This window comes from Cheilinus undulatus, linkage group 14, assembly GCF_018320785.1.
Source record: "Cheilinus undulatus linkage group 14, ASM1832078v1, whole genome shotgun sequence".
NCBI lineage: Eukaryota > Metazoa > Chordata > Actinopteri > Labriformes > Labridae > Cheilinus > Cheilinus undulatus.
Window position 1 is genome coordinate 42564799 of NC_054878.1, and position 22220 is coordinate 42587018.

The window sequence follows — 22220 nt, forward strand, 5'->3', positions numbered from 1 at the left end:
CTGACAGTTGACTGTGGAATATTTAGGAGCGAGGAAATTTCACCACTGGACTTGTTGCACAGCTGGCATCCTATCACAGTACCACGCTGGAATTCACTGAGCTCCTGAGAGTGATCCATTCTTTCACAAATGTTTGCAGAAACAGTCTGCATGCCTAGGTGCTTGATTTTATACACCTGTGGCCATGGAGGTGATTGGAACACCTGATTTCAATTATTTGGATGGGTGAGTGAATACTTTTGGCAATATAGTGTAGTTATAATACTCAACATTTTTCTGGACAGATTTCCATCTTTCATCGTTTCCCTGTTTTCACAGACAAGTGTTGGTCTGTCTCATGTCCTCATAAAGCATTAAATCTTTTTCTGAGAACCGTCTTGTTTTTCTGATGTTTATCCGACCACAGTTAAGAGGTCAAGATGTGGTGTTGTGGTACCAGCATTCTCAGCAAAGCACTTCCTCTAAAACATGGAAAAACAAAACAACTTTTATGTTTAAAAGAGGACACAGCAGATCTTTAAATGTCATCTTAGTCTTGTTCTTACTCATTGTGGGCAATAAAAGTTTAATTCTTGTGGGTTTGATTCTTCAGCTGTCTCTCCATGAACAGTCAAACATCACTGTCAATCCTGTTCTTGTCTTTTTGTTAATACACTTGTTTTCAAAGTAAAAGGTGCATGTTTGAAGACATATATCTGAATTTACAGCCACTGTCACACATACATCATTACAGTGAACTTCAGACTGTTTCTGAGCTTTAATACCATCTAATGTCACTGATTTATAACTTCAGATTCATGTCTGTCACTGTGGGCAGAAAACTTTATTTAAAACAGTCAGACTCCAAATGTTTACATTGTTTTCATCCTTAACACTTTTACGAGAAATTCACTGAGATTATTTAGCAAAGGACAGAGTCAATGCCACTTTGAGGAAGTGACCTCATATGAACCACAGCGAGCGGTTGCAACATCTCTCTAAAACAGCTCCACAGTAGAAGATCAGACTGTTGGGAGTGCGAGAGCTGAAGAAGAGAGACGGAGAATCACCATGGATGAGCTCAGATGGATTCACATTTCTGTCATTCTGACAGCGCTGCTTCAGTTTACAGGTGAGAAAACTTTCACAGAGAAATTAATATAGATATCTAAAACAATATAATTAAAGAAACTTCACATTTTATATTTTCAGCTAAAACAGTCAGTGTGTTGTTCTCTGAGTAAAGTTATTTTGTTTATTCTAATGGTCAAAAGGGGCTACATACCGTATAAAAGTGGCTTTAGCACTAAAAAGAGGTAGGAGAGGGGCTTGTGCACCAAGTTGCCTCTAAAATCACTTTCATTGATTTAGAATCTGCTATTTAAATGTGAGTATGGGAAAATAGGAACATTTTGGCTGTCTAAAACAGTTCCTGTAGAAGACCCTGGCCCCAACAGTGAGGTTTAAGCCGCTCAGCAAACAGCCCAGGCTGACCAAACACGATGACTTCTGTTTTACTGTCCAGATTTAAAAAGTTTAAGGGAATCCATGTTTTAACATATGCAAGAAAATCAAATAGAGGCAGCAGGGTAACCCTGTTTTCAAATTTCAGGGGCATATAACAGGCTTGAAGTTGCCCATCGCACGGGCCCTATCCAGATCAGTCAAACGTGGCATGCAGATTCTTGGAGCAGACTACTGACCACTGTAGCAGGGCCCATGCCCACAGGTGCTGCCAGTCAGGTCATGTGACCAAAATATCAAACATGCCAGAAATCTTTCCGACCAGTTGGGAGCAGGTCGTTAGTTGGGCCGTGGTCAGCTGTCGTACGCCCTGTACACTGCACGACAAACAATGCCAGATCAGACTGAAAGTCGGCCCGACTTCAGAGTGAGTTGTGCGACTCTGTATTTGTGGCCCAATCGGAGGAAAATCGCACAGTGTACACCCGCTTTATCAGTCATTGACCCCGCTCTGTGGTTTGATGTGGTCGTCCGCTTCATGGCTGAGTTGCTGTTGTTCCTAAACACTCCCACTTTGACAATAGAATATCCAGCAAGGATGAAATTTAACAAACCCTCTTATTGCAAAGGTGGCATCTATCACAGTACCAAGCTTGAAGTCACTGAGCTCCTCAGAACGACCCATTTAGTATCACCAGTGTTTGCAGATGAAGACTGCATGGCTAGATGATTGATTGACAGGTCTCATTGAAACACCTGAATTCAATAATTAAAAGATGTGGCTAAATACTTTTTCATCATCCAGCAAAGAATCAACCGCTTGACTCCCAGTAAGAAGGATTATTTGTCATATTTGCATTTCTCTAAATGTGTTAAACTTCTCTCTTATCCCTGCAGCAGCAGCCATACCGTCTACCCTTCATGTCAAAAATGAAGATGTCTTACTGACTTGCCAAAATGTGATAAAAGGTCAACAGAACTGTGACAGCACGACATGGACATTCACTAGACCCAGATCAACAACAACAGTAGAGCTGGTCAGACTTGGACAGATCATTGAGAACTCTGGAGTCAGCCTGAGTGTTAGAGAGGACTGTTCTCTGGTTATAAAGAAGGTCAGAGAGGGGGATGCTGGTCGTTATGACTGTCTGCAGTACAAATATGGCATAAAACTAGCTCCAGATGCTCCTGTTTATCTGTCTGTTGTTGCCAGTGAGTATTTAACATTCACATGTTTATACTGTCTTTTAAACAATCAGCTAAACATCTGATCAGATTTATCATTAATGTGTCGAAGTTTAGTTTAAATCTTGTTTCCTCTCTCTAATCTCCTTTTTTCCTAGTGGCTGAGCTTGTGAAAAATGATGTGGTGTTTGTTACCTGCTCTGTGTCCCCATATGATCGGTGTAAACACATCGTGACGTGGCTGTATGAGGGTAAAGATATGAGACAACATAATCAAGGGGTGAGGTCAAAGATCCCCTGCTCCTCCAGTGTGTTCTTTACAGCTTCTGATTTCATCTACAAATCAAAACCAAACTCTCTGGATTGTGAAGTTACTTCTGATAACAAAGTGGAGCTCTTTACCCTCAGACTTCAGCCCTCAGCTGAGAAACCAGGTCAGAATTATGATTATTATGCCTTTATAAAGACTATAAACACTGAGCAGTGAAAGTCACACTTGTTGAGTTCATTTGTTCAGGCGAGGACACAAAAACAGACCCAAAAGAAACCATGATGAGACCAGCTGACGAGAGAGCAGCAGGAACTGGCACAACGTCTGCCGTCAGTGACTATCCAGAGCTCAAAGGTAGAGACAAAACTTTTTTTGGTCATTTTTACTTTAAAGCTCAAAGTTTGCTAAAGACATGCAACTGTTCCATTCCCTGTAGTTTAAAGGCTGCTGTAGACAGTAGTAGTTAAGTCCCAGTATAATTCACGACAGCAGGAAGCAAACATGGAAAATCAATGACTCTTCAACAATCAGTACAAGTGATGAACATTGTTCTGATTTTGTGTATAATAATGCATTATTATTAGGGCTATGATTGATTAAGAGTGTGATTAGCACACTATTTCTTTTTTTATATGATTAATCTCATGCTTTACACGCTCCATATACGTCTTCTGGGTGGCCTCTTTAGTATGGCTGGACAGTTAATTGCAAATTAGATTAAATCGCAATATAGCATGCTGCAATTTTCAAATCACGGACAGTACAATATTTTTTTATCCTGAAAAGTGTAAAAAAATACCAGTTTGATACAATCTTTTTTCTTTTTTAAGAACTTTAGAACTTTCAAGTGTCTTTCTTCTTTTTTTTCTACAAAAATCCTTCTTTTCTTTTTCATGTATTTATTTTTCTTTATCAAAATGAGAACAATATGAGAATTGATCATCCCCTTTAATATAGCAATTGACATCAAATTGGCTATACGAGCCAAAGTCACACTAATATACATTACTGTGCAGAAATTTTTGGCACGTTTGGGCAGAAATTTGAGGCTGAAGTAAGGCGTGTAATGGCGAGTACGCCCACCTGAGGGCGGGAAGGAGGATTGACATAACCCAGGTCATGCTCTGGATGTCTTTGTACATTACCAACGGCATGGGAAAATAATCTGATGAAAACAAAACAAAAACCACAGCTTTAGGGCAGAGTTATGGGTAGATGTGGAGCTTAAACATAGCCTAGGGTACTGTTAGGGCCGGTAGGAGGGTTGTCGTGTGTGTGTGTTCTAAGCACCTGAAAACTGTTGGTGGTTGCTGGGCGTATTACCAGGGGTGCAAAAGCCCGGACAAAAGAAATGCTGTTAAGCTTGACCTTGACTGCTGAGCGACATGCGTACAAATGTGTCGACACTGACTCTGGCCGCCCTCCCTCCTCTCTCCAGCCTGGGGTTGTGGAACCTGGACCTGTGAAGAACTGTTCGCGCTCTACATGCCTAAAACTACAGCACAGGACTGTATATATATTTCAAATTGTTTATCTCTAGTTTAACTTATCTTATTTTGTGCTTGTTATAATAAAGAATGACTCCTTGCTTTTGTTTGTTGAACAACACATTAAAAGAGGAACCTTAATAATCGCATATTAAATCGCAATACTGTGGAAAAAAATTTCAATCAGATTATTTTCGTAAATCGTTCAGCCCGACTATTTACAATGAGGGTTTTTATGATTTATTGAGTGATTTTATTTGCATTTCACTTGATTTTGTGAATTAAACTGATCGATTGATTGTGATTTAAAATGAGTCCACTGCTCCTTAATGTCTCATTATACTTTAAAAAATTCACAGACAGCTCAGTGGACAAGCCAGAAGTCACCTGAGCTTCATGTTATCAAACATTTTCCTTTCACTGTCTCTTTATTTCCTTTTCAATCCATAACAAGTTCCTTTTTACATTGTTAAACTCATTATTTAATCTCCGTGTTAATTAGAAAAGCAGATCTGTATCTTGAGCTTTCACATAAACCAAATATGTTTTAAAAATGGTCTAGTTAAAATATTTTTATCCAAATATTTTAATTTCATTTCAAATGCATTTCATTGTTGGGCTCTAACATTGAGATCAGTCTGTATATCACAGCCAGCCACAAGGGGGCGATTGAGATATTTACGTAGAATATTTCTGTGACTGTCATGTTGTCTGTCACTGGGTTTGATGCTAAAATACGATGTAGTGGTAAGTGAAAAAAACAAGCTGGAAAATTGCATCCCCAAAACACCTGTTTCCACAGACAACTGCAGTTTTTATCAATAAAGAATGGACTGATAAATACGTGTTTAATATTTGCTAATAATAGCTGACAAGTGGATTTCTGAAAAAGTTGATAAACAAAAACATTCCTGATAAAATAGTTTGGATCTCATTTGTTTGGGAGTTGTTTTAATAGCTGTAGGGAATATTTTAAAAAATCCACTGCATGTTTTGAATTTGATAATTTTCTGGGGGCTGGATGGGAAGATGTGAGGCGCCTGATGTGGCCCCAGTCCCAGGCCGCCAGTCGATTATCCCTCCAGTAGAACAATCCAAAATGAAACAAAAACAGTTCGGATAGTAAATGAATTGTGATAAAAAGAAAGATTAATCAGATTAAGACTCTCTACTGATGTCTGTGTGGTTTTAAATTATTTAGTCAAAATATGCCCATCAGATATGTATGAACTGAAACAAACAGCTGCTTAAGCACTCAGCTGGAAGTCACAAGTTTGCACAGTCACTGATTGACCTGAAACACCACTCTTATTTTAATCATGTTAAACTGACTTTAAGGACAGACTTTGTGTGTCATTAGCTGGTTTGATAGACATGTTTGTCTGTGTGCAGCGAAGAAAACATAAAGATGTGGAGAACTGGATATCAGTTTGTGTGTAAAACTCTCATCTATCATTGTCTCCTCTTCCTCTTCCAACAAATGTAGAAATTGAATCTCACGTTTGCAGCACGTTAATTTTTGAGGACTTGAAGAGAGCTAAAGGCAACCATAATGTAAAACATCAACGTACATGTAGGTAACAGCAGGTTTATTTCCAGCTGGTGGATTTATTTTACATCACTGTGGCTTAATGGCGTCGTCATGGAAACGTTAATGCTGACAGCCTTGTAGTATAGTATAATAGTTGATTTGCTCTCATTCTCTCTGCAGCCAGGTTCATCGTTGTCTCTGCGGGTTTATCAGCTCTCATCATAACTGTTGTGACCGTCAACATATGGACAAGAACTAAAGGTGAGAACATGCACAGATTCAATTTACACACAAGAAGTTTATAGAAACATACATTTTCTCTGTGGAGGCTTAAATCAACTCTTTCTCTCGTCCTTTAGGGAAACAAAGACGGAGGGACAATAACGTGGTGAGTTTTTATAGCTGATACTGCTCAGCTGGTTTTAGGAGGCTGATAAATCCAACATCATAGCTTCATCCTTGTAAGAATATTTACCACAACCGGTCAGAGTGTTGCTTTGATTGTGTTTTCACAGGTGGAGACAGTGAACTATGAAAACATCAGAGCCTCTGCAGAGGATCGACCAACACCTCTGTCTCTGTAGACAGACAGCTGTATACAACAAGTGTGTTTAAGGTTTCTCCTAAAGTCCTAAAGTTTTATTGGGAATTTGTTTGCAAATTTTCCATCATTTCAAATGGAATTTTGTGTGAATTTGTTTGCAAATTTTGGGGAGTTTGTTTGGAAATTTCGAATGGAATTGCTTCAGGTAATGGCTTAAAATACAGGATGTTTCACAGAATTTTGGGTACAATGTTATTTGAATGTGCAGGCTTTTTTCCCAAAACAGTCTGTTTTTATTTTTTGGAAATCTCTAATATTTTTTAAGGAAATTGTATTCCAAACCAAAGCTTGGGTCTCAGGAGGATATATAAGATATCATGTATACTCATTTATATTCACATATATAAATATAACTTGTTATATTATATTGAATTATATTATTATATTATTACCTTTCCTAAACAAGAGTTTACTTCTCCCATTCCTTTCAGATCTGCTAATCAACTTTATCTTGCTGCTGACAGTTTGCATTGTTTAAATTTTCACTGTTTTAAAGATTATTATTCTATTTTCTTTTGTTTTTAATTTTTTTCTCTGTATTTTCTTTCTTTCTTGGAATAAAAGTCTCAACTCCACTCTGTAGCTCCTCAATTGCAATACTCTCTCCAACCACCTGGTGGCAGCATAGCCTGTTAAACTTTTTATAAAGGACTAAAACCTTCCTCTTTCAAAGGCCTTCTCTAGGTTTTGTTTGCTCTCCTCTTGTCTTCTGTTTTTGATGTTTTCAGTCTAAAGGAGTTCAGCTTGTTCTTCAAATGTCCTGAAGTGTTGAAGCAGAAGGATTTAGTTCATTTTTTAATCATAAAATCACCTGTTCAGGTGGAAGTTTCTGATGGAGTCTGTGGATGTTTCATATTCTCTGCGTACTTGCGTGGATTCTTCGAGGTACTCCCTCCTATTCAACTGCAGATTCAACTGGGTCAGATTTTAAAATGAAGAAATGTGGCCGGGCCAGACATGTTTGGCACCCAGTAAGCAGCTGGTAATGTCAAATTTCGAACCAATACAGATCAATTGGATGAAAAGTATGCACTTTTTATTCATAATCTCCATTTTAGACTTGGCGACATGACTAAAGAACATCAAAAAGTGCATAAAACAACAACAGAGGTGTGTTTAAACAACCTGAAGTCATGCATTTTTTCACTTAAATTAAATTAAAATTAATTGAATGAAAAAATAAAATGAAATTGTGCAAATACTAATTTTGGTCACATCTACCCTAAGCATATCTCAAAGTGCATAAAAACTAAATTTGCACAGTTGTTGCACATTTGGTTCTGGTCGTATCTGAACCTGACCCTTTACACAGTGCATTTAGGTAGACTGTTGCTAGGCTACGTGGAGTGTTATATTCACTGTCTGAAATACTGTGGGAATTTTTGAAAACTTGTGAAACAGGTTGCTCTCTGCATCTCTGGCATGACCACAGGCTGGGCCGCTTGGGGGTTGGTTCTGGGCTGCGTGTAGCCCCCCGGGCCACTAATTTAATAGGCCTGTCCTACAGTCTATGCCTGTTTTAAATTACCTATGAGTTTAAGCATGAATGTTTATTTGTCTGTCTGTCAGCCCTGTGATTGACAGGCAGTCTGTCCAGGATGTATCCCACCTCTTATCCAGTGACAGCTTAGATCTGCTCCAGACCTTCATGACTCTGAATGAGACAAGAGGTAAAGATTGCGGATGGAAGGAGGATGTTGTGCTGTAGCTCTTACTCCTGACTGTTTGGTTTGTTGTGTCTTGTGGTCACTTCAGACTTAAATTAGCTATAGCTAACTCTGGACCACATTTGTGTTGCACAAACTGATCAACTGAACCATCAGCATATATTCTGGCAGTTCCATTTCCTGTTTGGTACCAGCCTCGGAAATCAGGACAAACTCTAGTTATTCTGTTTTTCCATTTTTTGACAGAAAATGGGAAAAGAAGTTGTTTTTTATTTCATTTTTGATAGAAAAATGTCAGTGTTGTGGACAAATATTAAGACTCTATCAAAACCAGAGCTTGATAGATTCAACTCAGTAACAGGTGTAAAGAAATGCCCCGATTAGAACACTTCCTGTTGGCTGTAGGGAGTACAACAAGAAGAAGAGAAAATACATTTTTGAGTGTGTTGAGGGGCAGTAACTCATCATACATGCCAATTTTGAGGCAAATCAGATCTTTCATATGAGTGTTACGCCTACTTCCTGTGAAATGGCGAGATATCAAAATGCACACCATTGTAGTGAGGTTTCCATTAATGTGACATAGCTGTCATGTGGACAATTATTGAGGACTTCAGAAGAGAAATCTGAGCTTGATAGTTTCAGCACACTAAGAGGAATAAACAAATGACTCGTTTGTGTGACTTCCTGTTACCAGTAGGGGGCGCCTCGATGAGATGTTTTCATGTGGGCTTCTTCACTTTGATACTGATGTCTTGCCAGAAACTGTAGACGAGCACAGAGTAATGTTTACAAAAGTTACAACAGGTCAAAGTCATATGGCACGATGAAAAAATGCCTTCTTTCGAGATGACGCTGGTGGACTTCCTGTTGGGATCTGGGCATGAGTCAAAGACACTTTTTTGGAGATGACTGGCAGGCCAAAAATTATAATCCTAGGTTGAATGGTGTGAGGGGGCTGAATGTTTTAAGAGAAAAATCAACGATCAGAGGAGGAAATGTTCAACTGGCAGAAGGAGGCGCTGTGACGAAGTAATGATATTGATGTATGAATATATTCAGGATCAATGTGTGATCGTCCCTGTTCAGTTTGGTGATGACTGACATAAGCACTGTAGATTTCAGAGTGTTTATTGTTCCTGGAAGACTGCAAGAAAACAGCAAAGCTTTTCTAAATTTGGTCCCTGGTCACAGCCCTGCTCTTTGGTGAAAACTCATGGTTTGGTGAGCTTTAAAGCTCCAACTTGTTTAGAATGAGCAAAAAAAAAAAAAATCTGGAATCAACCAGATGAAATCCTTCAGAGGAGTATGAAAAATGGGGAACCTGTTCATTGGCCAACAATGCCAAAATTTGTTTGTAGTGTGTTTCCTATACATTTTAAATGATGGTTCCAGGAGTTTTTAATATTCATCTCGTCATGATATAACCTGACACGCCAGATGGATTTGTTTCACACATCCATCTGGGAAAGCTTTAATAAGAAACGTTTGAGAAAAGGCGGAGGATTTGAAAAAAACTCAGAGTGTGATTGGATGAACGTTCTGTCTATCACATCTCTACGGGCCAATAAGAGCAACAAAACACATGACGTAGCTGCTATCGAGCTGTGTGTGCACAGCTAGCGAGGAATAACGCGAAATATGGCGACCATAAGTACTCGAATTTTGTCATTTTTGAAAAAAAAACAACTCACTGCTGTTCTTTGTTCTTCTTTTAACGAAGAAATGTTGTCAAGTTCTGATAAAACTGGCGCTTTAATAGCATCCACACTAATCTCTTCCTCCATAACTGCACCAGCTCTTGCTGCTGCTTGTTTACGTCAGGACACGAAGTACTGCCCCTCGTTGCTGATTGGTCCTGTCACTTTCTAACCCGGCCCAAACGGTTCAGATGGGAGCTTTGCAAGATTGATTCACCAGTGAGAAACAAGGAAACGGGTGTATCCATCTGCTTTGCAAGGTTAGTCATGATACATATGTGTGCTGATTTTCTGATCAGGTCTCTGCACAATGGAGTTTTATGAAACCACTAAAATATGAACATTTCTGGAATTTTTCTGGAAGGTTTCTGGGACTTTTTAGTCATGTCAAGACTCCCAAAACAAACTGCAAAGGGCCAGAATAATATAAACATCTAAGACCGCCTACAGTTTCAGTAGCGTCCGTGCTCAGAGGTTGGTGTCTGTCTGTTTCATGTCCTCATAAAGAGTTGAATCTTGTTCTGAGAACCTTTTGTGTTTCTCAAGTTTATCTGCCCACAGGTAAATAAATAAAGTGTTGCTGTTGTAGCCACATTCTCAGCAACACTCTTCCTCTAAAACTGACAAAAAAATGACTTCACTGATGAAAACAGGAAGCAACAGATCTTAAAATGTGATTTTCTTCTTGTTCTTTTCCATCTTAAACATTGGGGTTGAGTTTTTGTGGCTTTTCTGTCCAGCCAAACATCACTACCAATCCTGTTTCATTTAAATGGACTCTAAAGATAAAAGTGCGTGATTGCAGACATTTAGCTAGACTTTCATTCTTCACACCTACAACTTCCTCTTCACTGTCACACATACATCATGGCATCATTAGAGTGTGGTCTTCACACTATTTATGAGCTTTAATACCATCTAATGTTACTGATTTACTATTTCAGATTCATGTCTGTCTCTGTGGACAGAAAACTTCATTTAAACTGTTGAAACTAAAATGTTGACATTGTTTTTGTCTTTTTGACTTTTACAAGAAATGGACTGAGGAAAGGACAGAGTCAACGCCACTTTGAGGAAGTGAGCTCATATAAACCACAGCGAGCGGTAGCAGCATCTCTCTAAAACAGCTCCACAGTAGAAGATCAGACTGTTGGGAGTGTGAGAGCTGAAGAAGAGAGACGGAGAATCACCATGGATGAGCTCAGATGGATTCACATTTCTGTCATTCTGACAGCGCTGCTTCACTTTACAGGTGAGAAAACTTTCACAGAGAAATTTAACAGAGTAATTACTAAACAAATCTTTAATGATATTATGTAGTTTAAAGTTTTTTGCACATATCAAAAAGAGGGGTACTTACACTAGGAGTGTCTGGGCCCCTGAACACCCCAGTAGGGGCCCTCAGCAGACATGATTTTATCATGTACTGTAAACCCATGTGTGCTGGATCAGTAGCAGTAGTAACGCTCACCTCCTCTGCCTCTTTGTCTTCTTTCTTTTCTGACATCTCAGCTTTTAAACAGGTTCTGTGTTGGCTAAACACAGTCTAACAGTTCAGTTCAGTTAGCCTCAAGGTTCAGGGTTGTCTTTATTATCCCTGTGAAGGGCAATTTGCTTTGCAGTCAGCAGTAAACATTTATCTGATCACATCCATCAGTCTAACAAAACATGGTGCTTTGAAAGGAAAAATAGCAATAAATGCCATAAAACAAGCTCAATCATTTCAAAAGTCAATGGCAGCTAAGATTTAAGGATTTTTAAGTTTCTTTGTTCTGCAAGCTGGCAGATTGAATCTGCAGCTGCAGGAAGCCAATATGGGGCTTTTCCATTACATTGAGCTGCTTAGCTCTGCTTGGTTTGACTTGGCCCTGCACCCCAGCTCTGCAGAGGATTTACTTTTCCACCACAAGAGAGACACCTGTTTGAGGACGCAGTGTTTTAAGTCAGTGGCATTAAATAGATGTGCTTCAGTAAGCATTATTTTATTCCAGCATTATTTCATCTTCAAAGTTTCTTCTCCTTCTTTTTGTGGTAATCCTGCAGGCATTTAAAAGGTTGATGCAGCAGTTGCTATTCATGTCTGTGAGGTGAATGATGATGAACTGCTGAGATGTCACCGCAGCGTGCTTGTAGGCTTGTAGGGGTTATGTTAGCTCCCTCAGTAGCGATGGATGTCAGAACTAAAGAGGTACTTTGAAATGGTACTTTACAGTTCCTTGCAGCTATATTCCTGGTTAAAGATCCAACTGCCTGTAAAGGTTGTACCATGTCAAATAGAGCCTGAGGAGCTTTTGAATATCTGTGGATGAGATCGTCATTTGTAAATACAATGTAGTTGTCAAAGCTTATTATGTTTAGATTACTGAGAACATGACAGTGGTGAGATCTTATGGGCTGTTTATTTAGTAAATTTAAAGAAAGATTGTATAACCTTACTAAGTGTTTAGTCACTGACGGACTTGCCTGTGACCACATTGTGATGCAATAACTGAGATGTGAGAGAGTCAGAGCATGCAAGAAAGTTTTGGCTGCATTAAATGTTCGACAGTCTCTCATTGATCTAAACGTGTACAGATTTACTTAAATAACCACAAATTTTCATCAACATTAAAATTCTGGATCTCTGCACAATGTTAACATTATAAAATGCTCATAATACTGTCAAAGAGATGCATTTATTGAACCAGTCAACATTTAACTAAAGCAACAATAGCATCCAACATATTTGTTTCTTTTTATGATGTAACTGTGAAAACATTTTTCTGCATCTATATAAATGTGAACTAATAACATAAAATCTTCATCAATCATAGTGAGAAACAGGAGTTTAACATAAATTCTGCATTGATTAATCCATTAACATCAATGGGCCTCACTCATTGGTCATTACCTTCGCCAAGGAGGTGATGTGTTCGGGTGGGTTTGTTAGTTAGTTTGTTTGTTAGCAACATAACTCAAAAAGTTATGGACGGATTTTCATGAAATTTTCAGGAAATGTCAAAAATGGCATAAGGAAGAAATGATTAGAATTTTGGACTGATCTAGACCATCGTCTGGATACAGGAATTTTTTAAAGGATTCTTTACAATTGGGAGATAGGGCTAGTGGCAGAGGTCTGCGCTGTTACCACTTTACACCAGGAGATGGTGGACATGAGTAACTTCAATCCCAGCAGCATTTTTGGGTGTGTTTCTATTCAAAGTTCTGGAGTTTATAGAGTTTGAAAGACGCGTGCCTGGTTGAGGAGACGAGTCGGAGCGTAACAGAGAGAAAGACAGCAAATTATAGCGAGAATTCACCCTCTGCCATGACTTTCAGTCGTACGGTGAGACCATGGGTGGTTCTGCCATGACAGTCCACATGTAGCAAAGCCAGTGTTTTGCCTCACTGTGTCTCCACCCCACTGGGGAGGGTGTAATCAGCAAAATAGATTTTGGGAGTGATCTGACTCACTGTCTGGATCCAGGAATGTTTTTAAAGGATTCTTCACTGTTGGGAGAGGGGGCTGATGGCGGAGGTCTGTGCTCTCAGAGTGCTTTTCTAGTTTTTATAAGAAATTTGTTCTTTAAACCCTCCATCAAAGTTTTCAGAAGATTCTGACCTTCAACAAAGTAAATTGTTCTTGTATTTTACAGCATTTTTATCAGTTTACACCTCTCTAGAATTGAACATATATGCCTTTTCAATTTGGTCAAGTATAAATTTAAACATGCAGTGTTTGATCTTATCTACAAAAATGTTAAAACATGCTTTTCTTGTCATATGTGGCTTTTAACTTGTTTGAAATTTGAAAATAAATCTGACTATCTGTAAACACAACAGACAGTTTCTGATTTTGGTTTCTTGTTTTATTACAGTAAGTGTGAATCAACATTTCTTCACTATCAAACAAGGAGAAGACGTGACTTTGCCTTGTGAGAACGTGATCGACCATCAGCAGATATGTGATACGGCTACATGGCTCTTTACTGATTCACCAACCAGAGGAGCAGTGGAGCTGATTGAACATGGACAGGTTAATAAAAATGCTGGAGCTAAATCAGACAGACTGAGTGTTACAGAGGATTGTTCTCTGGTGATAAAGAAGGTCACACAAGAGGATGCTGGGCTTTATTACTGTAGACGGTACAAATCAGGAAAAGTACAAGGAGATACTCAGAGTTATCTGTCCGTTGTTAGCAGTAAGTATTTATGTCATCATGTTTTCAGCTTCTATGCTAATTTTTAAACTGTTTATTTCAACAACAGTGATGAAGTCAGTCTAACTCTTGTTGTCTCTCTCTACATCCTCATCTTCACAGTTACTGAATATATAGATGACATTTATCTGTCAGTCACCTGTGATGTGAGGACATATGGACGTTGTAGACACACAGTGAAGTGGTTTAACGAGGGTTCAGACCAGGATGAAAATAATCAGCATGTACAAACATCACAGTCTGACTCTGGATGCCGTGCCACTGCCTTCATCCCAAAATCTCATGCATCCAGAGATATCTTACTGAAGTGTGAAGTCACAGAACGGGACACCAGAAGAGTTCAACATTTCCCCTTCAGTCGTCAGACAACAGGTGAGTGTTTGATGATCTGCAACTTGAGATTAAAAAAGTGTTTTAGCAAACTAATGAGAGACCAAATCATCCTCAACACTGATGTCACAGATTATCTTTTCTTATTGTCTTTTTTACATCCTGAGTTCAGCATTTTTGCTGTTAGCATGTTGGTTTAAAGGCATCTTCTGAATTTAATACTTTTCTTGGGGCATGGTGACATGGTGCCATCAGAAAGATAAAAATCATGTAGTCTGATCCAGCCTTCTTCTTTATTTCCACACAAAGCTAACCTTTATCTTCATTCTGCCATGAAATCATATTTCTGTTTCTCTTAATATTTCAAACTTATCTCTTATCCCAGCAGCAGCAACCACACCGTCTACCCTCTACTACAATGTCAGAGAAGGAGATGACGTCTCATTGTCTTGTCTAAATGTGATAACACATCAACAGAACTGTGACAGTACTGCATGGATCTTCAATCGACCAAGATCAACAACAACAGTAGAGCTGGTCAGACTTGGACAGATTACTGAAAACTCTGGAGACAGACTGAGTGTTAGAGAGAACTGTTCTCTGGTTATAGAGAAGGTCAGAGTGAAAGATGTTGGAAGTTATCACTGTCAACAGTTCAAATCAGGCAGAAAATTAGCTCCAGATGCTCCTGTTCATCTGTCTGTTATTTACGGTGAGTATTTACATTCACATGTTTAAACTGTCTTCAAAACAATCAGCTAAATATCTGATTAGTTTCATTTTTACTGCGTTGAAGTTTGGTTTAAACCTTTATCCTCTCACTAATCTCCATCTTCACCAGTGACTGAATATGTGGGCAGAGACGAGGTGGCAGTAATCTGCTCTGTGTGGTCTTATGAACCATGTAAACACTCAGTGAGGTGGCTGTATGAGGGTAAAGATGTGAGAGAACATTGTCAAGGTGTGAGGATATCAGAGAGTCACTGCTCCACCTCTGTGACCTTCAAGACTTCTGAACCAAAACCAAACTCTCTGGATTGTGAAGTTACTGCTGATAACAAAGTGGAGCTCTTTACCCTCAGACTTCAGCCCTCAGCTGAGAAACCAGGTCAGAATTATTACTGTTATTATGTTATTATGATTATTCTAATCACTGAGCAGTAAAAGGAAGTATGATGACTGAGACCTGAAACATTCTGTGTTCTTAACATTCAGACTCTTCGTATTTAAACAGCAAAGGTGGCTTTAAATGATGTTTGTGGACTGAACAGTTTGATGAGTTGTGTTCATTTGTTCAGGTGAGGACACAAAAAATGACCCAAAGAAAACAACGACACCAACAACAACATCACAAACAACAACCACAAAACCAACAACAGCAGCAACAACGACACCCACAGGACTGACTGAGAAGACCACAGCAGCAGGATCAGGCACACCTGCAGTCAGTGAGTCGTCAATTCTTAAAGGTAAAGAAGACACAACTGTTTTTGCACCGAAGAGATGCACGTTAACAGACTTTTGAAAAGCCAGATGTGTAGACCGTCTCACTCCCTGCAGTTTTAAAGCTGCTGCAGATCATATTTATGTCCCAATTCAGGGGCTGCATCTATGGGAGGTTATTTATTTGTTTATTTTTTTATTTGTTAAAAGGATCCCCATTAGTTGCTACAGGGTAGCTACTAGTCTTCCTGGGGTCTGTCAAAAACAACATTACATTTGATATGTATATTACATAAGAATTCAAAATTAATCTGACATTTAGTTTTCATACAGTCATGGTCACCCACAGTCTAAACCCACAACCCACTCAGAAGCAATATTGATGCTTGCAGCGACAATACCTACTACAGTAGATTCAATACAAGGAAAACAGAGAAAACAGTGTAGCACATATGATCTTTTTCTATGTAAGAATGTCTCACTGGCAATACTTTCCATTCAACAGTTTGTAAATGACAATGGTTAAAGAAACAGACAAGTTACAATCAGCGGATAATCACCTATTTTTAGAGTTCATCTTCATTTTGTACAAATATATTTCCTAAGTTCATTTTTAAAGTGCATTTTGGTGTTAGATCTTTTCAAAATACATGGTAATTTGTTCCACTGAGTGGAAGCCCTGCACATAACAGTCTTCTGTATAGCACAAGTTCTTGAAATGGGAAAAACAACATGACCTTGTGTGACCTGCCTTGTGGTATGCCTGTGTGTGCTATTGATGTATGAAATGCTGCTATAAAGGCTTTTTGGCTTTGTTGTAGTGATTATGCAATGAAAAAAGACTAAGAAATTCATGGATAGTCTATCTTCAACTTTTAGCAGACAGAGCTTCATGCATACCATCGGTGCTCGTCCTAAAAGAACAGTGAAGTGCTAAACGAGCAGCTTTGTTTTGCATAAGATGGAGTTTGTGCAGGTCTTTCTTAAATGCACATGACCAGATAACAGAACAAAAATCCAGATGAGACAACACTAATGATTGAATAACTTGTCTGATTGTAGTATCTGTCATAAAATATGCACACCTTCTAATGCTGGACAGAGCTCTTCCCATTTTAGTTAAAATGCTGCTAATATGACGAGACCAATTTAGCTGTTCATCTATGGTAACACCAAGAAGCTTAATTTCATGCACTTGCTCCAAATCAACACCTTTTATATTCAGAGACAAAGGCCGCTTGTTTTTTAATGCATGAGAACTAAAAGTTATACACTTTGTTTTCGCTATATTTAAAAACAGCTTGTTATTGGACACCCAGTTTGATACACAGTGTAAATCTCTTTGTAGTGACTCATTTAACTGGTCTATGTTGTTAGATGCTGTATATATTGTTGAATCGTCAGCATACATTATAATTGATGAATTGTTTAACACTAGAGGTAAATCATTTGTGAAAATGGAAAACAGAAGAGGACCAAGACAGCTACCTTGAGGGACTCCACATTCTAGCTTCTTTGTACAAGAAAAAATACCGTTAAAGTACACGGACTGAGATCTATTAGTTAAGTAACTCTCTATCCACCTAACCGCTTCTGCCTTGAACCTATAAGCTTAGATTTTTTCAATAGAGGTGCGTGGTCGATTACATCAAAAGCAGCACTAAAATCTAACATTACGGCACCTACCACATTCCTGTTGTCTATTTGGTACAGCCAGTGATCGGTCGTCTGTTAGTGCAGTGCAAGTTGAGTGTCCAGCTTTGTAGGATTGTTGAAACTCTGAACATAGTTTATTAGCAGAGAAATAGTTTGAAGTCTGAGGAGATACAAGTTTTTTTCCATTTGAAGGCAACTGTCCCATTTTGAAGCCTCCTTCAAATCCATCCTTCTTTCCTTAAACACCAAATGGTGTCGCCTTTGTGGCCTGACATATCCCAAGATTGTTTGAGAGTCATTTCAAATTAGCTGGGGCAGGATTCTGGGCTGATTCAGCACAGGTCAGGCTGATGTTGTCCTTGTCTAGAGAATCTAACCCCTGTCCATATGAAGTCCAAATGCATTTTCACTGGCAATATAGACCTGTATATAAGTTCAGTCTTTTAATCCCATTTTCCAACCAACTCTAACGATGTTAAGTTATATCCGGTCCGGAAGTTCTGTGTATTATGGGGCATGTATGAAATGGGGATCTGCTTCATTGTTGCTTTGTCTTTGTGCAGAATTTCACTATGGTAGTGTTACATGAGTGCTTCCTGTTTTATTTTGGGTGTTTCCTTTAGTGAATGCTGATGTCACCTTGTCTGCACCTGTGGTTAATGACCCAGAGTCTATTTAGGCAGGATCTGCTAACCAGCTCACTCTCTCTCTCCACCTTGCAGCAGCAGCACCTCCTTTGTGTGCGCTCAGGTTTTGTTTAGTTAAACCTTGGTTAAAACTTCAATAAAAGGGATTATTATTTAACCCATTGAGTGTGTGGTTTCCATTGTTATGTTCGGCATTTGAGCCAGCCGTAACATAATAATGGGGGCTCGTGGTTGAACTTGGATTAGTTTTGCCCCTAGATTAGTTTAGTTTGTTCAGGTTTTTTTGTTAGTTTTGGAGGTGTTATACAAGCACTGAGGCAGTTTCTGCTGGGAGTCTTCTGGTGAGTACGTTTGGAAGCACATGGTCTGAGTGTATGGGATGCCAAGTTAGAGGTAATTCTCCCTGGTTTAGTTAGGAGGGGTCTTGCTGGGCTGACTTCGGTCGTCCTTCCATCGGCCTTTCATTTGTTATTTTCATTTCTTTCACATTTTTTCTGGTAACCCTAGGGAGGGGGTGCGCTGGATTCAGTTTATTGTAGTTGGTCGTGTCTGTGGCCTTCTGCGGTATTCTGGGTCTAGTGATGCCTTGAGCCTGGCACGCCAACCAGGTAGGTTTAGAAAAGTTTAGGTAGGAACCAGGGGGAGTTGCTTTTTTTTTCTGTACACTCAGTGATATGTTTCCAGTACTCAGTGGAAGATGTTTTTTGTTGGCTAGGTAATTTTGTGTAGGTGCTCTTTATGGTGGGGTATTATTGACTGTTTTCTAAAGCCTAACTTTTGTGTGTTATACAGTGCTTGTATTAGGCTATTTTGTGGCATCAGGTGGAAGTGTGTAGCTTGTCTTTGTGTGTAGGCTAGTTCTCCCTGAGTTTGTAGCTAGCTTATCTTAGCTTTTGTTGACCAGCAGGTTACATTTGAGGTAATTTGCATGGGTAAACTTTGTGTGCTACATTAAGTTCAAGGGGGATTAAAGTAGTCCTACTTTTGTGTAGTTTAGCACTGAGGTTCTCTCAGTTTAGTGGAAAGTGCCGTAGTTACTCGTGTGGGTTTTTCTTTTTGTGTGTGAGCTGTGATTTAGTTGTGTCGAATAGTCACAATATAGCTGCAGTTTTGTGGCCCATTTTTGTGAATCTCTGTGGAGAAATTTGTGGTTTAGTGACCAGTGTGCCTTAGTGTGTTGCTATTATGGCATTTGAGTTAGACAGGTTTGTTAAGGAGCCTGATGCTAAGCAACTTTTTGTTTGCACAAAAAAGGATCTTCGTGCTGTAGCAGACCATTATGGCCTTGCTATTCAAGGTAATCTTAAAAAAGATGATTTCCGCTCTAAAATCATAAATGGGTTACTTGAACAGGGCATTTTGTGTGAAAAATTTGAACTGCCCATTGAGCAATCAGATGCTTTTTCAGAGGAAGAGCAGGAAAAGCAGAGTGAGATAGAAACGTCAGAAGTTTCTGTAGACAAAGCTTCAGGATCAAGAGAGCTTGAGTTAAAGTTACAATTAAGAAAACTTGAATTAGAGATTGAGGCAAAGGAAAGAGAGCAGATCAGAAAGCATGAGCTGGAGCGGGAAAGAATGCGTCTTGCTCATGAGAGAGAACTTCAGGAGATACAGTTGAGGGCTCAGACAGGGAGTAATGCTACTGATAAATCTGGCTCCTCAAGTTTCTCCAAATTTGATGTCGGTAAAAATATAAATTTGGTGCCTCCTTTCAATGAAAAAGATGTTGAGAAGTATTTTTCACACTTTGAGCGGGTGGCGACCACCTTGGAGTGGCCTAAGCACTGTTGGACTTTGCTTTTGCAGTGTGTTCTTTCTGCTAAAGCTCAGGAGGTGTATTCCTCACTAACTTTAGAGAAGAGCTTCGACTATGATACTGTTAAAGGGTCCATTTTGCGGGCATATGAACTTGTGCCAGAGGCTTATAGACAGCGTTTTCGTAGCTATTCCAAAGCTGATAAGCAAACTTTTGTGGAATTTGCGCGAGAAAAAGAGATTTTGTTTGATCGGTGGTGCACCTCAACAAAAGTAGAAACAAAAGAAGATTTGCGACAGTTAATTCTCCTTGAAGAGTTAAAAAATTGTGTTCCAGAAGTTGTTGCAACCTATTTAAGTGAACAAAGGACAAAAACTGTTGCAGATGCAGCTATTTTGGCTGATGAGTATGTTTTAGCTCATAAAGTTTCATTTAGTGACCAGCCTCAGACAGAGACTACAACTCGCACTACTCCTCAGCGTCCTCGCTTTTCAAACAAGAGTTCTGCCAGTTTTTCAGGTAGTAAAACCCCCAGTTCTAAAACCAGCAGTTCAGAACGTGTTTGTTTTTACTGCAAAAAGCTTGGCCATATGGTAGCTGACTGTCCAATCCTAAGTAAGAAGCAAAAACCTAAACCAGTGGCCTTGATTGGTTCTGTGAGTGGCCCACTTCCTGTTATGAAAACTGAGCATGATCAGTCCTGCAAAAATGTCTCTGAACCATCAGGTTTCGAACCATTCATTATTGATGGCTTTGTAGCACTGTCCGAATCTGACTATGCTGTTCCAGTCCGTATCTTGCGGGATACTGGTGCCTCAAAATCTATTCTTCTGCAGGGAGTGTTACCATTGTCCGACAAAACTTTTCTTGGTGGTGATGCACTGATACAAGGATGTGAAATGTCCTATCTCAGAGCCCCTCTGCACACAGTGTATTTAAAATGTGGATTGGTCACAGGGCCTGTTCAAGTTGGTTTGCGTCCCTACATTCCAGTAGAAGGGGTCAGTCTCATTCTAGGTAATGACCTTGCTGGAGGAAAGGTGTTTCCTTCACCAGTTGTGACAGACAACCCTATGCTTACTGAACAGTCTGACTCTGACCAAAGTGAACTAAAAACAGATGCTTGTGTTTATCCTGCTTGTGTCGTGACCCGAGCTCAGGCTCGCAAAGCTAATGAAGCTAACCTTGCTGATACATTTATGGTTGACACTTTTGACACTGATAGCCAAGTGCTAGTGGCTAGTTCTGATGCTAAGCCCAACAGAGAAAGTAGTAGTGGTACCCCAGCTACTGGCCCAGAGGTTATTGAGTTGACATTGTGTGATCCTGATGTGACTGTTAGCTCACTTCCATTAGGTAGAGAACAGCTAGTTAAGTCACAGAAAGCTGATCCTTCGTTAGGTAAGTGTTTTGCAGCTGTTAAGCCTAAGGAAGAATTGTTGTCTGTTCCCGTTGGTTTCTTTGTGGAAGGTGATGTACTTATGCGTAAGTGGACTGCTGTTAATGATGGGTCAGACTGGAGTACCACCTACCAAGTTGTTGTACCTTCTGTATATTGTGCACAGATATTAAAGTTAGCTCATGATAATGCTATGTCTGGTCACTTGGGAGTTACAAAGACCTATGACAGGATTCTGAGACACTTCTTTTGGCCAGGTTTAAAATCTTCAGTGGTTGAGTATTGTCTTACTTGTCATGTGTGCCAGTTAGCAGGCAAGCCCAATCAAGTGGTTTCCCCTGCACCTCTTCAGTCTATTCTGGTAATAGGGGAACCTTTTGAGAGACTCATTGTTGACTGTGTAGGCCCTCTACCAAAGTCAAAGTCTGGCTTTCAATATCTTTTGACTATTATGTGTGCTAACACTCGTTACCCTGAGGCAATACCCCTGCGTTCTATGAAAGCTAAGGTTGTTGTGAGGGAACTTGTGAAGTTCTGCACTACTTTTGGTTTACCAAAAATCATCCAGACAGATCAAGGGACGAACTTCATGTCCAAGGTGTTTAATCAAGTACTACAGGTTCTTAGTGTGAAACATCAGGTTTCTAGCGCCTTTCACCCTGAGAGTCAAGGTGCCCTGGAAAGATTTCACCAGACCCTTAAATCTATGCTTTGCACCTACTGTCTTGAACATGGTCCTGAATGGGATGAAGGTATTCCATTCTTGTTTGCTATCCGTGAAACTGTGCAGGAATCACTGGGTTTTAGCCCCGCCAAGCTAGTTTTTGGTCACACAGTTAGGGGTCCTTTAAAGTTGCTGCGAGAGAAACTGCTCACAGAGTCCTCAACAAAAGTAAATGTAC

The 22220-nt window shown here is 39.5% G+C and overlaps 1 protein-coding gene across 1 annotated transcript; it reads left to right on the forward strand.

Moving 5' to 3' along the window:
- Positions 1–1008: 1008 nt before the first annotated feature.
- Positions 1009–7029, forward strand: LOC121521840. The gene is made up of 7 exons (XM_041806017.1): positions 1009–1111; positions 2341–2655; positions 2787–3062; positions 3146–3253; positions 6098–6178; positions 6277–6305; positions 6433–7029. The coding sequence occupies exons 1-7, from the start codon at positions 1051–1053 to the stop codon at positions 6499–6501; spliced, it is 939 nt and encodes a 312-aa protein (XP_041661951.1). The 5' UTR covers positions 1009–1050; the 3' UTR covers positions 6502–7029.
- Positions 7030–22220: the final 15191 nt, after the last annotated feature.

What these genes read in the sequence shown, in the direction of transcription:
- LOC121521840 (XM_041806017.1), top strand. Translation starts at nt 1,051, where the DNA reads ATGGATGAGCTCAGATGGATTCACATTTCTGTCATTCTGACAGCGCTG. An exon ending in AGCGCTGCTTCAGTTTACAG is followed by an intron (nt 1,112 to 2,340) that starts GTGAGAAAACTT and finishes TTATCCCTGCAG; the next exon opens with CAGCAGCCATACCGTCTACC. An exon ending in TGACTATCCAGAGCTCAAAG is followed by an intron (nt 3,254 to 6,097) that starts GTAGAGACAAAA and finishes TTCTCTCTGCAG; the next exon opens with CCAGGTTCATCGTTGTCTCT.